The following is a 16464-nucleotide window of genomic DNA, read 5'->3' as shown; positions in this document are numbered from 1 at the left end:
CACCTACCTCCCCTGAATGTTAAGTCCATTGAACTGATTTCCTCTGAGTTCTGTTACTAATGAAAAGACCATCTGTTAAATAAAATAAAATAAATTAAAAAATTAAATTAAATTAAAAGTAAAATAAAATGAAGTACACATACTGCAAATAAGTAGACATTAGTTGCATGGGTCTCTGTGTGATTGACATACTGTGGAGGTTAATAACTTTCTCTGTTCACTCAGTTTGATTTTTTAATTTTTTAATTAATGGTGCCAAATAAAAGCTGTCCAGATCAGTGAATAAACTATGCTGCAAAATGTTTTTGAACACACATTGTATACCTTCCACATTTGAAAAATAAGAAGCTATTTATTTTAGCTCTGCTTCCCCAAGAGTTGAGGAAAAACTTTCAAAGAGCACTACTAATAATTTTATATGCTTTATCTGATTTAAGTCAACATATTATGAAATATTATTCCCATTGTTTTTATATATTAAATGTAAAAGACACCCTCCTAAGTTTTAGGGCTCATCTACCATTTAAATGCAGTGCATACAATCAAAGAAAACATTCCAAAAGTTACACTGTAATACACAAAATAATATATATAAACTTCATAGGGAAAAAAAATTAATGACAGGGCAGACATCTTTTGTTATAACACAACAGCAACAGGAATTTTGGTTTATGAACATCTATTACAGTATAATCTAATAAAAAATTTTTCATTTGTCCAGAGATATCCCACTTCGTTTTTTCCCTTAAAAGGCTGTAAAAGTAACTGAGGTAAGAAAAGATAAACAAAGTTCAGTTCATGTTCCTTATAACAATGACAGCTCCATGTATGTGCTTATAAACTGGTGATTTATTATTAACAAAATCTCAATTGCACAAAATACTTACATTTTTAACTAAGTGACAATAATAATCCGCTGACGTGTAGCCAAGAGTTGATACGAATGTACTTGTTTCAGCTTCATTACTTTCCCACTTAGAAGAAGAAAGGAGATGGCACAGCAAACTCTGTGAGAAACCAACAGAAGGGCAATAAAAAAAGTGTTAGGCTACAACATGCTGTGTAAAAAGAACTGACTGCTATTGAACAATATCTGGGGTAAGATATTTTGATCGGTTGTGGCCATTTTACACTATTAACACAGCAGAGCAGGCAGCTGCCATTAACCACAGGGAAAATGCTGCAGCTGCTACAGTCAAACATGGGCTCACACACCACACAATTTCAATAGTTGTGCAATAGGAATGGAGGCCATCCGTGTCAAAACCAGACAGACCTTAGGCAGGTTTCAGCTCTCTGGGAGACATTTCAGCCTGATATCATCTGGATAGCAATAGTCACGTTGCTACACAGCAAAAAACTCACCTGTAGTCTTGATCAGTGCCTTGATCAAGAAGAGAAAACACAAAGTTAACGTTTACTTTTCCATACCACTCCTTCAAGAGGCCCCAGTATTTTTGATGGGATTCAGGGTCTGGCCTCATAATTTAATTTCCTTAATTTCCTCATTATCTTGAAAAGATAATGATAAAAATTTAGGTTGACATTTACTTCTCTACCGATTTCACTACGGAATGCTTTAAGTCATGTTTAATAAAACTTTTTAATACATCCTATAAAAATCAAAACAATCCTTTGATGATAGATTCCGATTAAAGTCAGATTAACACATTACACCCCAGCACCTTCCCAAGTGAACTCGTTTATGAAAACTGGTGTGTGAAATCTTGAGCAGGTTTTTGCATCCTGCTGTCATAACTGAGCAGAAGTAGTTTTATGTTGCTTATCAAATGATCTGCTCTGACTTTGTTACAGTTTTCTTTTCTTCCTGTCGTCTATTGCTACATGCTAATATAACAACAGTTACATTCCCTTCCCAGAGGTTCATTTCAGGGCTTTATATATCATTGACACTTAAAGTATAAACTAAATTACACTTCATATGACAATAAGTATAAAACCCTTTGTAACAGAGTGTCAGGATTAGCAAACACTGAAAAAGACCTTCATTTTAAAAATACGTAATTAAAAGGAAAGTTCAGACAAAAGCTCTGTGACTTCCAAGGTGTTAGGGGGTTTCACTCTATGTAGTCTTTTTAAAAGAGGGATCTGATGAAAGATTTGAGGCTAAAAGAATAAAAATCAGTTAGCTCGTTTTCTGCTTTCAGAAATCCAGACCAAGTATTTATGCACGCTTTTGTTGAACATCCCTAAGAAACTGCTTCAGAAGTCCTGGAATAAGGTGTATTCTGTGTTTGAATAATGTGAGAGAGAAGATACAATCAGCAGAAGCACACCAGAGGTCTAAGAAAATTCATTACTACCAAAATAAGTAACAAGCATTTGGGACACCTTATTTATCGTACTCTTGTTTAGGATTATTTCACTACCTTGCGAACTTATGTTAAATGCCTAAATACCTGTTTCTGTCATTGTAAACCTTTCCCTGACTAGTCCTCAACAGGAGAAACCACTGCTTTTCTGCCATCTAGTGACTTCCCCAAAACTAAGGGGAAGAAAAATGCTGTGGCAACACAGAGTTCCAAAGAAGTAATTTACATGCAACTTTTGCATTCTTATAAAAATACACAAAAAGGTGGATTTTCAAAATGTACAAGCATCTAAGTACGTCAACAGTGAAGGCTAAAATCTGTTAGACTGTACAATCTCCAAACATCCCTTAATAAATTTATTAATATGGAACCACATATATTTTCATTGTCTTTTGCAACTATGTTGCACTACTACTTGACTAAAGTTAAAATCTGTTTTCAGAACACTATCAAGGGTTCAGACAAGTAGTTCCTACAAAATAGAACGATTTGCCAAGTAGAATAAGATAAGGGATGAGACTGCCAGTTGAAAACAAAATAAAGGAGTTAGCAACAACAAACCTGGGATGACACTTGTGCTAGAGGGGGGCTTGAAAAGTACAAAGCTTGTTGGATTGCTCAGTGAAAGACTTGCAAAAAGCTTCACCAGTGAGAAGAACAAACATAAAAAGCTCTGAAAAGGATTTGACAGGTTGACATGGCAGCTAATGACAGCTAAATGAGGGATTAGCTTAAAAACTCATATACTCACCTGTAACACTATAAAATATATTACCTAGTGACCCTCTCTGTAACCAGAATTTTCCTAAGGATAAAACTAATCAAACACACTTTATGTGAAGAGTAATTTCGAAATTACTTTTCCCCTACCGTTCTGTTAACCGTCTTTGTTAAGCAACCAATAGAGGAAAAGACAAGACAAAGTTACTACACATCGTCAGTCTGCATATGGCCTGCAATGCTTTCCTGGGGTCTTTTTGTTTGATTGGTTAGTTGGTTTTTTGGTTTTTTTTTCCTTTTCTGAGCACTTCACTACATCCATGCTAGGATTTTACAGATCACTTCAGCTATTTTTTTGGAACACACAAAACCTCTGAACAGCCAGAAGGGGGCAAGGGAAACAGGGGAAAGGAGATACTGTAGTCAAGATGAAAGAAGGTATTACGTATGTATAAAAGAAAGGTATGTATTAAAGGTGAAAAACTCTATGTCTTACATATTTCATTTTACAGATACTATTGCCAGTGCAAAGCATGAGACAAACCTACGTGGAACAAAGATCAGAAATTTTGCAAGAATAATTTAAAGCCTTCACCTTTTAAGGTTTAAATGCTTTTTTTCGGTCCAAAACATGTCCAGAAACTTCTCCTTCTCTCTAGAAAATGTAGCCCATTTACTGCACATAATTCTTGTTGTAAGTGATAATTCTTTCACTACAATATATTGCATTAGCAGAGAGCTGTCTGAAAGAAAAGTAAATATTGACAATTCACTCTTAAATTTGACCATTGGACTGTTAGATGGATAAGGAATCGGCTAGGTGGCTGCGTCCAAAGAGTTACAGTCAATAGCTCAATGTCCAAGTGGAAACCAGTAACAAGTGGTGTCCCTCAAGGGTTCGTACTGGCACTAATACTATTTAATATCTTCATCAATGGGATCGGATTGAGTGGGACAGTGGGACGGAGTGCAGCCTCAGCAAATTTGCAGATGACCCCAAGCTATGTGGTGCGGTTGATTCACTAGAGGGAAGGGATGCCATCCAGAGGGACCTTGACAGGCTTGAGGAGTGGGCCTGTGCAAAGCTCATAAAGTTCAACAAGGCCAAGCACAGAGTCCTGCACCTGGGTCAGGGCAATCCCCAATACCAATGCAGACTCAGGGATGAATGGATTGAGAGCCGCCCTGCAGAGAAGGACTTGGGGATACTGGTGGATGAAAAATTGGACATGAGCTGGCAATGTGCACTTGCAGCCCAGAAAGCCAGAGACACTGGAACAGGTTGCCCAGAGAAACTCTGCATGCTCCATCCTTGGACGTGTTCAAGGTCAGGTTGTATGGGGCTTGAGCAACCTGGTCTAGTGAAAGATGTTCCTGCCCATGGCAGGGGGCTGGACCAGATGATAGTTGAAGGTCCCTTCCAACCCAAACCATTCCATGATTTTATGATTTTTGTAAGGCAAACTGTTTCTTGAAAACAAGTTGCTCTCAGCTGTTCTATCGCATAATCCTCTTGTAACAGTACGCTTCTGTGTAAGTACACAAATGGTGTGGAAGGTGTAGTGTAATGGCCAGAAATAAAGCTTACACCTAATAACCTCCAACTAAACACAATTATTTTTTCATGATTTTTCAGCCACATAGCACGTAAGCTGGATAAGGCAAACTCAGCTGCTGCGAGAAACCCAATTTTCCAGTTAGAACATGGAAAGATAAACAAGAAAACAATTCCAAGAGATAGTCTCTAAAGAGACAAACTGACTGAGAACAAAAAGTTCATTTTTGTCCATCCCCTTTCACCCTAATAATCCCAATGATTAACTTGATTATCAAAAATACAGTGTAAAGCAGGAATGGCTAATTTTTAACTAAATGGCAATGAAAGCTGTAGTTTTTACCTCAAGCATCTAAGTTCACAATGTTTACATTCCAGTAATTCTCGGATCTAAAAGGACTGTATCAGTAGTTGTTTCACATCATACTGCAGAACTTGGTTAGACCCAGCTCCAAGACCAAGTGTAAAACAATGCTTTCTTATATGTAAGTTTCTCCTTTCGCTTTTGAAATCAACTTTTTCAGAAAATACTATAGAGAAATCTAGGTTTCAGGAGATTTTCTCACAGAGGTTCTTATAGGATGCTATAGAAACATTCAAAACTGGTAATAGGTTCCATTATTGCATTATGAAGCCCCCGCAAAGCATTGTGGAAAAGAAAAAAAAGTAACGTTTTATATAGCCACAGTGTGGATTCCTGGAGTCACAGAGACCAGTAATTTGAGACTAATGACTTTTAAGGCATCATTTCAAATCCAGTAGAAGATATTCAAGAACATGATGGGAAAGTGGTCAATACTAAATGCATCCCTGTATTGATGATCTCAGTCACTAATCCTAGCCTACTCCAGCAAAGTAGACAATTTTGAGATCTACATAATTGTCAGTTATTTCTGGCAGTAAATCAGTTACCACTCACCGTCTAATCCACTAATGTCATATTCTACAAACCAGAAAAACTGATGAGTCTGTGGCAGAAGTGCTGCATTCAGAAGGAAAAATAACAAGGTGTCATGATTCTGGAAAATGAACAGCAGTCAGGCATACTATGATATCAGAAATGATTTCCTTCGTGATTTCCTTCACCATTGATTAGGTAGGAAGCAGGAAAGAAAACACCTTGGTTCTAGTTTCAAGAGAATACATCCATCCCCATGGCCTTGGATTAGAGTTCTGTGACAAAATTCCTTTCAGCCTGAAACTGAATTAATGAATTTTCATAAAGCCCTCACAATGACCAACGTCCTTAAACAACCTTGCCAGTGGCTTTACTTTATTGATGCAATTTATACTGAGTAATATTTTAGCTAACTCAATTTAACATCCACTGCTGCACAGAGATTTCTAATATACTTAACAGGTAGATAATCCTAGGAGCATTTGCACAAAGACATAAAATGATTTACTTTATCAGTGTAATCACTGTGCTTCATATCTACCAGGTTTTGTAGTGGAGGAGGCCTGATTTAACATTTACTCCTCTGATTTATAGATTGGCTATAAGGCTGACCCTTATTAATTCACTCAGGGGAAGTGGAGGGAATGAGAACAGACTTGAAGCTAAAGACTTCTGAGAATATAAATGGAGAAAACAAGTCACTATGTTCCCTGGTTTTCATCCACCTGTACCTAAAGAGGACTAAGCAACTGAAAACTATTTCCTACATATCACTTTTCATTTAAGCTAAGTCAACTCTTTTGATATTCCTCTTTAAGTAATGAAGGCTGATTTCCATGTGCTACAAGGGATTTACTGAGTTTCTTCATGGAGTTTGTTTCTCAGAGACAACCATCTCTTGGAGCACATGCGTCTGTGAAAGCCTGGAAATTATTTTCCTGGAGCAGAATTTGCCCCTCCACTGAGATAAGCAGCACAGCACCGGGCAGATACCAACTCAGCTAGTGTCCACAACTCCAGAAAGGGAGAGGAGGTGCTTTAGTCTTCTGATATTGCCTTTACTAAGCAGGGATCCAAAAGCCTTTTCCCCCTTGTTTCTGTAACAGGAAATACCTTCCTGCTCATGTTGATGGGGAAAATATAGAAGCCTGAATTAAAGGCACAACCACCTCTGAAATTAGACGTCAACACAGAAATAGCACTTGATGCTTATTACAGGACCACATGACAAGTTTTATGCTAGTAAGTGTATTAGTGTAGCAACTGTCCTGGAATTTATGACACAGTTTCAAAGACATTCCAGGGGAATCAGATAAATGAATTTACTTCTGGAAAATTGTCAACACTCTCTCTCCAAAACATATATGATTCTGAATGACCTCAGAAGCAGATGTAAAAATCAACAGGGGCAATATATTTTGAAGAGAGAAGATGGATGGTTTCACTGGGATGAGCCATTCAAACCTGATACTGATTAGGAATTCCCAGTGACACTAATGGGCTCTTTTTGCCAACTTGAATGAGTCAGTCAAAGCGACAGGTAGATCAGGATGGAACAGAAGGATCTATCATTTATCCTACAGGACATTTCTCTTTAGTATCTTCTCCTTGAAACACAGAGTGCCGTTATTTTTTGCAAAGAGATCTTTAATGACATTTTGCTGAAAATTATGATCTATGTGAATTTGTTGGAATTTGTACAACACAGATACCCAAGGGTAAATTTCCGAAATCTGGTCAAGTAACAGGTTTATTTCTGACCTTTCCATCTGCTTCAACGGGAACCAGATCTCCTCAGCTCTGCTAAGAAAAAGCAGGTATAATAAGGAAAACTAAATCTTATTCATAGGAAGCATTAGAAGTAAGTGCTATTCCCTTTTGCATTTTATCAGATTTTGGAATGAGTATTTCTTGTATGGCAATGATTTCAAGAGCCTGTACATCAATTTTGTTCTTAGGTGTTCCCGGTACGGTCAGATGGCCCATTGCTTTCAACACAGGCCTAGAAGACAAGAGATCAAATTCTATTTCCAGCCTGGCTTTAAAAATACTTCAAAACTGTGTAATCTTGATATCCAAAGGAATCAACTTGATAGTCTTTTATAAGGACATAACCCGGTGGATAGATGATGGTAAAGCTGTGGATGTGGTCCATCTCAATTTCGGTAAAGCGTTTGACACGGTCTCCCACAGCATCCTCGCAGCTAAACTGAGGAAGTGTGGTCTGGATGATCGGGTAGTGAGGTGGATTGTGAACTGGCTGAAGGAAAGAAGCCAGAGAGTGGTGGTCAATGGGACAGAGTCCAGTTGGAGGCCTGTGTCTAGCAGAGTCCCTCAAGGGTCGGTACTGGGACCAGTACTATTCAATATATTCATTAATGACTTGGATGAGGGAATAGAGTGCACTGTCAGCAAGTTCGCTGATGACACAAAACTGGGAGGAGTGGCTGACACACCGGAAGGCTGCGCAGCCATTCAGAGAGACCTAGACAGGCTGGAGAGCTAGGCGGGGAGAAATTTAGTGAAATATAACAAGGGCAAGTGTAGAGTCCTGCATCTGGGCAGGAACAACCCCATGTACCAGTACAAGTTGGGGGCAGACCTGTTGGAGACCAGCGTAGGGGAAAGGGACCTGGGGGTCCTAGTGGACAGCAGGATGACCATGAGCCAGCAGTGTGCCCTTGTGGCCAAGAAGGCCAATGGCAACCTGGGGTGTATTAGAAGGGGTGTGGTTAGCAGGTCAAGAGAGGTTCTCCTCCCCCTCTACTCTGCCCTGGTGAGGCCGCATCTGGAATATTGTGTCCAGTTCTGGGCCCCTCACTTCAAGAAGGACAGGGAACTGCTAGAGAGAGTCCAGCGCAGAGCCACCAAGATGATTAAGGGGGTGGAACATCTCCCTTATGAGGAGAGGCTGAGGGAGCTGGGTCTCTTTAGCTTGGAGAAGAGGAGACTGAGGGGTGACCTCATTAATGTTTATAAATATGTAAAGGGCAAGTGTCATGAGGATGGAGCCAGGCTCTTCTCAGTGACATCCATTGACAGGACAAGGGGCAACGGGTGCAAGCTGGAACACAGGAGGTTCCACATAAATATGAGGAAAAACTTCTTTACAGTGAGGGTGACCGAACACTGGAACAGGCTGCCCAGAGAGGTTGTGGAGTCTCCTTCTCTGGAGACATTCAAAACCCGCCTGGACGCGTTCCTGTGTGATACGGTCTAGGTAATCCTGCTCCGGCAAGGGGATTGGACTAGATGATCTTTCGAGGTCCCTTCCAATCCCTAACATTCTGTGATTCTGTAATCGACTGCAGAATTAGATAATATGATTTCCAATCGTTATTAAAAAAATAAAAATGCTATACAATAGGTACTGTTTCTTTCTTTAAATAGGTAGGATTGTAACATCCCAAATTAATTCCTGAATTATTTAAACAGAGTCCTCAGGAAGCAAGGTATACACATTGCTCTGATTTTTTAAAATGTAAATTAATTTGTTTGTTTGCTAGCTTTCAGCAGCTCAGTCCAAACCAAATTCCTGCAGATACTTTTTAGTAATGTTTTCTTAAAAATCCTACCTGATGGCTTACGAGTTTTGTTGTATTCCATACCCTCTAAAAATAAAACACAAACAGGTCTGGTATTCTCAGGACCTTTTTACTACAAAATAAACAGCCAGTTCTGGAGAATCGCAGTGGCTAAGTCTGTAAAGGACAAGGCAGCATTGCTCATTCAGAGACCAATACCAATTGTTTATGAAACCAATTCTGTGAGTAGGATGTTGACATAACACAATCCATATTATTTCCACACACTCATCCAATCATAACAAAGTCTGTGACTTTTAGTTTTGATTACAAGACCTCTTGCTCACTTGCTCCTTAGTTCCAGGAAAAGACAGAAAATTAGTTTTCCACAAAGCAAAACCAAAATCTAAAAGAAAATAAGGTAGTAAAACATCATACAGGTTTAAACATAATGTAGCTTTCAATGTAATTTTTTTATAAAAATCTGAGTGTATAAATTAGGGGAAATTATATGGCATATATTTGTTAAAAACTTAATTATTATCAGTATGTGAGAGTGTATTTTATAAGCTAGTAAAAATTCTTTAACTACTTACCATCGATAACCTAATCAAAATCTCCAATTTCTGCTTTAAAATTAAAATTAGTTAAAACACTTTTCAAATAGTCGAAATGTTGTACAATGCATACACATATATTTCAATGATGAGCTAGTCAACACAACCTCCCGCGTCACCAAATTGAGCCTATTCCAGTAACCACTCAGCGGTTTTGCACAAAGAAATCTCTTCAGTTTCAACTTAATTTTAAGAAAGCTTAGAATATTCTTCAGTAATTGACTGGATCGGGGCCAAAGTGCCTAAGTATAGGGCGGGGAGGGGTTTTCTTCCTACATTTCTTTCTGACATTTACTGTCAGGAAGTTTTTTTGTTTCAGCACAGTTTATGGATACATGCATTTATGGGATGGTTTTCACTAGCTAAATTCTATACCAGCACACTAAATAAAATTGTTGGCCACAAGTACATGTTTAGAATTTATTGGAGCTTCTCATTTTTCTCCTTATTCACTTGGAATGACAATCTGACATCTGCCCACATCTAAATCTCCATTGATAACCATGAAAGGTATTTCCCAGCTCAGTGAAAGAACAATGGTCTCCACCCAGCGGAAGAAGACCAAAATGGATGTGGGAACCCAGACAGAGCTCCCACGGAAGGAGGCAATGGTGCAGGTCACAGGCTGCAGGGAATGCTACAGCGTCTCTGTGGTGACAGGGGCCTGTGTGCGCTGTGAGCAGGTAGATGATCCGCTCAGCCGAGCGGCACAGCTGCAAAGCCAGGTTGAAAGGCTTCAAGCCGAAGTAGAAAGGCTCAGGAGCACTGGGGAGGCTGAAATGGAGATAGACTGGTGGAGCCAGGCTCTGCCCTCCCTGCAACAAAAATGGGAGCACCTGCCGGAGAGCTCCCAGGATCGAGGGACCCCTGTACTCTGCCCCTCTCAGGTGGAAAACAATAACCTAGAGGAGAGGAGTGAGTGGAGGCAAGTCTATGGCCTTGGCAAAAGGCGAGTGCCCTCCATGCCTACCTTGCCTCCACAGGTGCCTCGGAGAAATAGATATGAAGCCCTAGTGGAATACAGCCGGTCCAATGGGGATGTGGTGGAGAGGCAACCTATATCAGAGGTCCCACCACAGTCAGAAAAACCTGACAGGTGTATGGCTACCACCTCCACAAGGAAGAAGAGAAGAGTTTTAGTGGTTGGAGACTCCTTCCTAAAGAGATCCGAGGGCCCAATATGCAGAGCTGACCCCCATCACAGGGAGGTCTGCAGCCTGCCTGGAGCCCGAATCAGGGATATCACCAGGAAACTCCCCAACCTGGTGCAGGCCACAGACTACTACCCCCTGCTGATCTTCCAGACAGGTGGGGAAGAAGCTGCATCCCGTAGTCTGAGGGGGATGAAGAAAGACTACAAGGCCCTAGGACGGTTGGTGAAAGAGTCTGGGGCACAAGTTGTTTTCTCCTCCCTCCTTCCATTTTCAGGTGATGACGTGGGATGGAATAGTAGGATTCTCTCTATTAATGCCGGGCTACGAGACTGGTGCTACAGGCAGGGCTTTGGGTTCTTTGATAATGGCTGGTTTTATAAGACACCAGGCGTGATGGTAATACATGGGAAAGGTTTATGTCGTAGGGGCAAAAGGGTTCTGGGACAGGAATTAGCAGGGCTCATTTGGAGAGCTTTAAACTAGATTCGAAGGGGGATGGGGTAGTAGCTGGGCTTGCACCACTGGGGCAACGCTCTAGTGTTGAGGTAGACCAGGAGGCCTCCCATCCCCCTGGGGTGAAATCGGTGTGCTCAGCTCGCTTCCTGAAATGCCTGTACACCAATGCACGCAGCATGGGGAATAAACACGAGGAGTTGGAAATCCGTGTTCGGTCGGGGGGCTATGATTTAGTGGCAATTACAGAGACTTGGTGGGATGCCTCGCATGACTGGAATGTGGTCATGGATGGCTATGTCCTGTTCAGGAAAGACAGGCCACTAAGGAGAGGTGGTGGAGTTGCTCTTTATGTGAGTGAGCAGCTAGAATGTATTGAGTTCTGTCCAGGGGCGGATCAGGAGCGAGTTGAGAGTTTGTGGGTGCGAATTAAGGGGCAGGCTGGCAGGGGTGATACTGTTGTGGGTGTCTATTACAGGTCACTGGATCAGGATGAGGAGGGTGATGAGGCCTTCTACAGGCAGCTGAGAGCAGTCTCGCAATTACAGGGCCTGGTTGTTGTGGGGGATTTCAACTACCCTGATATTTGCTGGGACGCCTACTCAGCCAGCCATCCTCAGTCCAGGAGGTTCCTCCAGTGCATTGATGATAACTTTCTGATGCAAATGGTGGATAAGCCAACCAGGAGAGGAGCGCTGCTGGATCTTATCCTCACTAACAAGGAGGGTCTGGTTGAAGCGGTGAAGGTTGAGGGCAGCCTTGGTTGTAGCGACCATGAGATGGTAGAGTTCAGGATCTCATGTGGCAGGAACAGAATAGCTAGCAGAATCACAACCCTGGACTTCAGGAGGGCCAACTTTGGCCTTTTCAAGCAATTGCTAGGGGAAATCCCATGGGACAGGGTACTAGAAGGTAAGGGGGCTCAAGATAGTTGGTTAGCATTCAAGGACTGCTTCTTCCAAGCTCAAGATCAGAGCATCCCAGCAGGTAGGAAGTCAAGGAAGGGTACCAGGAGACCTGCATGGTTAAACAGGGAACTGCTGGGCAAACTCCAGTGGAAGAAGAGGGTGTACAGATCATGGAAGGAGGGGCTGGCCACTTGGGAGGAATATAAGTCTATTGTCAGAGGATGTAGGGAGGCAACTAGGAAAGCTAAGGCCTCCTTGGAATTAAACCTTGCAAGAGAGGTCAAGGACAACAGAAAAGGCTTCTTCAAATACATTGCAGGTAAAACCAACACTAGAGGCAATGTAGGCCCACTGATGAATGAGGTGGGGGCCCTGGAGACAGAGGATAAAAAGAAGGCGGAGTTACTGAATGCCTTCTTTGCCTCTGTCTATACTGCTGGAGGCTGTCCTGAGCAGCCCTGGACCCCTGAGGCCACAGAAGAAGTCAGGATCGAGGAGGAATCTGTCTTGGTTGATGAGGGCTGGGTCAGACACCAGTTAAGCAATCTGGATGTCCATAAATCCATGGGCCCTGATGGGATGCACCCGCGGGTGCTGAGGGAGCTGGCGGAAGTCATTGCTAGGCCACTCTCCATCATCTTTGCTAAGTCGTGGGCAACGGGAGAGGTGCCTGAGGACTGGAGGAAAGTGAATGTCACTCCAGTCTTCAAAAAGGGCAAGAAGGAGGACCCGGGTAACTATAGACCGGTCAGCCTCACCTCCATCCCCGGAAAGGTGATGGAACAACTTGTCCTTGGTGCTGTCTCTAGGCACATCAAGGATAGGGGGATCATTAGGGGCACTCAACATGGCTTCACCAAGGGGAAGTCATGCTTAACCAACTTGATAGCCTTTTATGAGGACGTAACCCGGTGGATAGATGACGGTAAAGCTGTGGATGTGGTCCATCTCAATTTCAGTAAAGCGTTTGACACGGTCTCCCACAGCATCCTCGCAGCGAAACTGAAGAAGTGTGGTCTGGATGATCAGGTAGTGAGGTGGATTGTGAACTGGCTGAAGGAAAGAAGCCAGAGAGTGGTGGTCAATGGGACAGAGTCCAGTTGGAGGCCTGTGTCTAGCAGAGTCCCTCAAGGGTCGGTACTGGGACCAGTTCTATTCAATATATTCATTAATGACTTGGATGAGGGAATAGAGTGCACTGTCAGCAAGTTCGCTGATGACACCAAACTGGGAGGAGTGGCTGACGCACCGGAAGGCTGGCAGCCATTCAGAGAGACCTAGACAGGCTGGAGAGTTGGGTGGGGAGAAACTTAATGAAATATAACAAGGGCAAGTGTAGAGTCCTGCATCTGGGCAGGAACAACCCCATGTACCAGTACAAGTTGGGGACAGACCTGTTGGAGACCAGCGTAGGGGAAAGGGACCTGGGGGTCCTAGTGGACAGCAGGATGACCATGAGCCAGCAGTGTGCCCTTGTGGCCAAGAAGGCCAATGGCATCCTGGGGTGTATTAGAAGGGGTGTGGTTAGCAGGTCACGAGAGGTTCTCCTCCCCCTCTACTCTGCCCTGGTGAGGCCGCATCTGGAATATTGTGTCCAGTTCTGGGCCCCTCACTTCAAGAAGGACAGGGAACTGCTAGAGAGAGTCCAGCGCAGAGCCACCAAGATGATTAAGGGGGTGGAACATCTCCCTTATGAGGAGAGGCTGAGGGAGCTGGGTCTCTTTAGCTTGGAGAAGAGGAGACTGAGGGGTGACCTCATTAATGTTTATAAATATGTAAAGGGCAAGTGTCATGAGGATGGAGCCAGGCTCTTCTCAGTGACATCCCTTGACAGGACAAGGGGCAATGGGTGCAAGCTGGAACACAGGAGGTTCCACATAAATATGAGGAAAAACTTCTTTACAGTGAGGGTGACCGAACACTGGAACAGGCTGCCCAGAGAGGTTGTGGAGTCTCCTTCTCTGGAGACATTCAAAACCCGCCTGGACGTGTTCTTGTGTGACATGATCTAGGTAATCCTGCTCCAGCAGGGGGATTGGACTAGATGATCTTTCGAGGTCCCTTCCAATCCCTAACATTCTGTGATTCTGTGATTCTGTGATTCTGTGAAACACTAGTTGATCGTAAACAAATTATTCTGCTAAACACTCCTACAGAGACAAGGATTTTGCCATTTAAGCATGTGATCGAGTTACAGAAAATCTATAGATAAGTGACTAGACTGAGTTACTACTACTTTAGATATTTCAAAAAAAAATCCAGGAATAATATTATTCTTTCACAAAACTAATGTTGCCAGATGCACAGACTTCTTCGCTTTTCGCATATTTACACACAGGAAAACATAGTTTCTATGAAGTTCTCCTCACTGTACCTGATGCAACACAGTCCTTCACCCTGTTCTGTCCTTGAAGCATGTAAACAGGCTCACCTTCAGTCAGTGTTTTCAGTAAAACTGCTCAGGTACTCTTACATTAGGCCAATTTCCTTACTTTGCTTCAATAATCATAATTGCAACTTGTTTTTGAAAAGAAGTAATAGTGGCAAAAATACACAAAAGTACCATGAATAACCTACTCAAAAAACAATGGAAAAAACCTCAAAAACCCATTCAGACAGATATGCTTTTTCTTTAGAAAATAATGTATGCTATGAATCCTGTTAATCTTGCTGATACATGTAGCTTATTAAAAAGACTAGGCTCATATTCTATCTCTGTTTCTTAAAATGGAAGAAAAATTTTACATACTTCCATACAATTCAAGATGAACCTGATCCTAATTTCCAAATAATATGTAGGAAAGAAAATTATGGGAAGGGAGGGGAGGGAGAAGCTGCATTGCTGTTCCTTCACCAATTCAAGCTCAGTTAACTTCTGTGAAACTAGTATAGGAAAAACATGTTGCACTACTACTGCGGCTAAGACCACACAACTTTTTAATGGATGAGTTCCAAAGCCTAAGCTCCATCTGCAAATCACTAACAAAACCCTTGGAAATCATAAGAAAGAAGCTAAAGAATTGTGGGGCTGGCAAGCTTTGAGTCTACTCTTGGCCTCAGACAGGAAAAGCAGTTTCAAATCTCCTTCTCTTTTCTTTCCCCTTTCTCTTTAAGAAACACCCACCTAGAAAGTGCTATTACTCTTTGTATTAAAAAGGGGGAGACTTTTGCTGCTGAAATAAAACACACATTTACACTAACTTACAAAAGGAAATTCAATAGCTTCACCAGAGTCAACTGTAAATTTTTTATTTTTTTTTTTTAAGCCTTCTGGTTTAACTAGCCAGAGATTTAGAATTAATTTCCCTCTTCCCTTCACAATTTTCAAAAGCCAAAATTGCAAGCTTTCCACAGAAGAATTCCTTAAATCCACAAAAAAAAATATGTGGAAAAGAGGAGTGAATAAATTTAAGTTTAGAAAGAGTGGACGCATCATAAAATTGTTTCACTTCTAGTTTAAATCTGTGAGTTCAGTAATTTCTACAAAAAAAGATAATCCCAAACTTATGCTTTTTTCAATAAATGTATGTGCCCAGTGTCAGATTTTGCAAATACCAAAGATCACCTAACCTAGGATGATATTCAGGAGAAATGACTTTTAATCACTTGGTTTGGACTTCATAAGTATCAAGCTGTTAGAAGTTTAAGGGGAGAAAATTGTTTACTGAACTTTTTAGTAAAAAAGCACAAAATACGCCTGTAATGGTGAAGCAACAACTGATGGTCATTAATTATATTATGTTGAGCAAAAATATCTAATGCCAGTAGAATTTTTTCAAATAGAGACCTCTTTTTGTTTGCCAGTAACAAATCATTATCCTTTACTAGAGCCACCCGGCACTACTAAAGTGCTCTGAGAAATGTCAGCTGGCTAGCAAATTGTGACACTAGCTGTTAAAGCTCAAGCAGCCTTGCAGGAAAGCAGAATCCTTAGTTTCTTGTTTTCTTCTTTGAGATACTTAGCTTTTGTTTATTTTGGCCCAGAAGCCAAGAAATTATTTATATTCAAGTTAGCTTGGCATTGTTAAAGAATTATCTTTTTGAAAAAAGAAGAAGAGAGGTCTGTTTTCCCCCAGCCCATTCATATTATCATACTATTTTTAACCAGAAGAATATGGTGATACTTGCAAATCTGCAAATATTGCACATTCTCTTACATCCTGCCAATGCAATTATCTATAGGTGACTAGAGAAGGTCCAAATCAGCTTAGAAAGTTGATTCACGAAGGGATTAGTGAGAAGGCTAACTAACAACTTAGATGCATAACCTTCAATAGGTTAGAAACGACCAAGAACTCCCTC

General features: G+C 41.5%; 1 protein-coding gene across 1 annotated transcript in view; it reads right to left on the bottom strand.

The window, feature by feature from the left end:
• The window catches only part of FANCC (FA complementation group C), a 71975-nt gene that overhangs the window by 32615 nt on the left and 22896 nt on the right, over positions 1-16464 (bottom strand). The window contains exons 4-5 of the mRNA XM_068423636.1: positions 888-1007; positions 8-72 (exon numbers count right to left, since the gene is read on the bottom strand). Of these exons, the coding sequence (XP_068279737.1) occupies positions 8-72; positions 888-1007 (185 nt within the window). The remainder of the gene's footprint in view (positions 1-7; positions 73-887; positions 1008-16464) is intronic.

The sequence above is a fragment of the Nyctibius grandis genome, chromosome Z (genome assembly GCF_013368605.1).
Source record: "Nyctibius grandis isolate bNycGra1 chromosome Z, bNycGra1.pri, whole genome shotgun sequence".
In the NCBI taxonomy this organism is placed as follows: Eukaryota; Metazoa; Chordata; class Aves; order Nyctibiiformes; family Nyctibiidae; genus Nyctibius; species Nyctibius grandis.
Note: the sequence above shows the minus strand (reverse complement) of the source record. Positions and strands in the feature narration are given on the sequence as shown.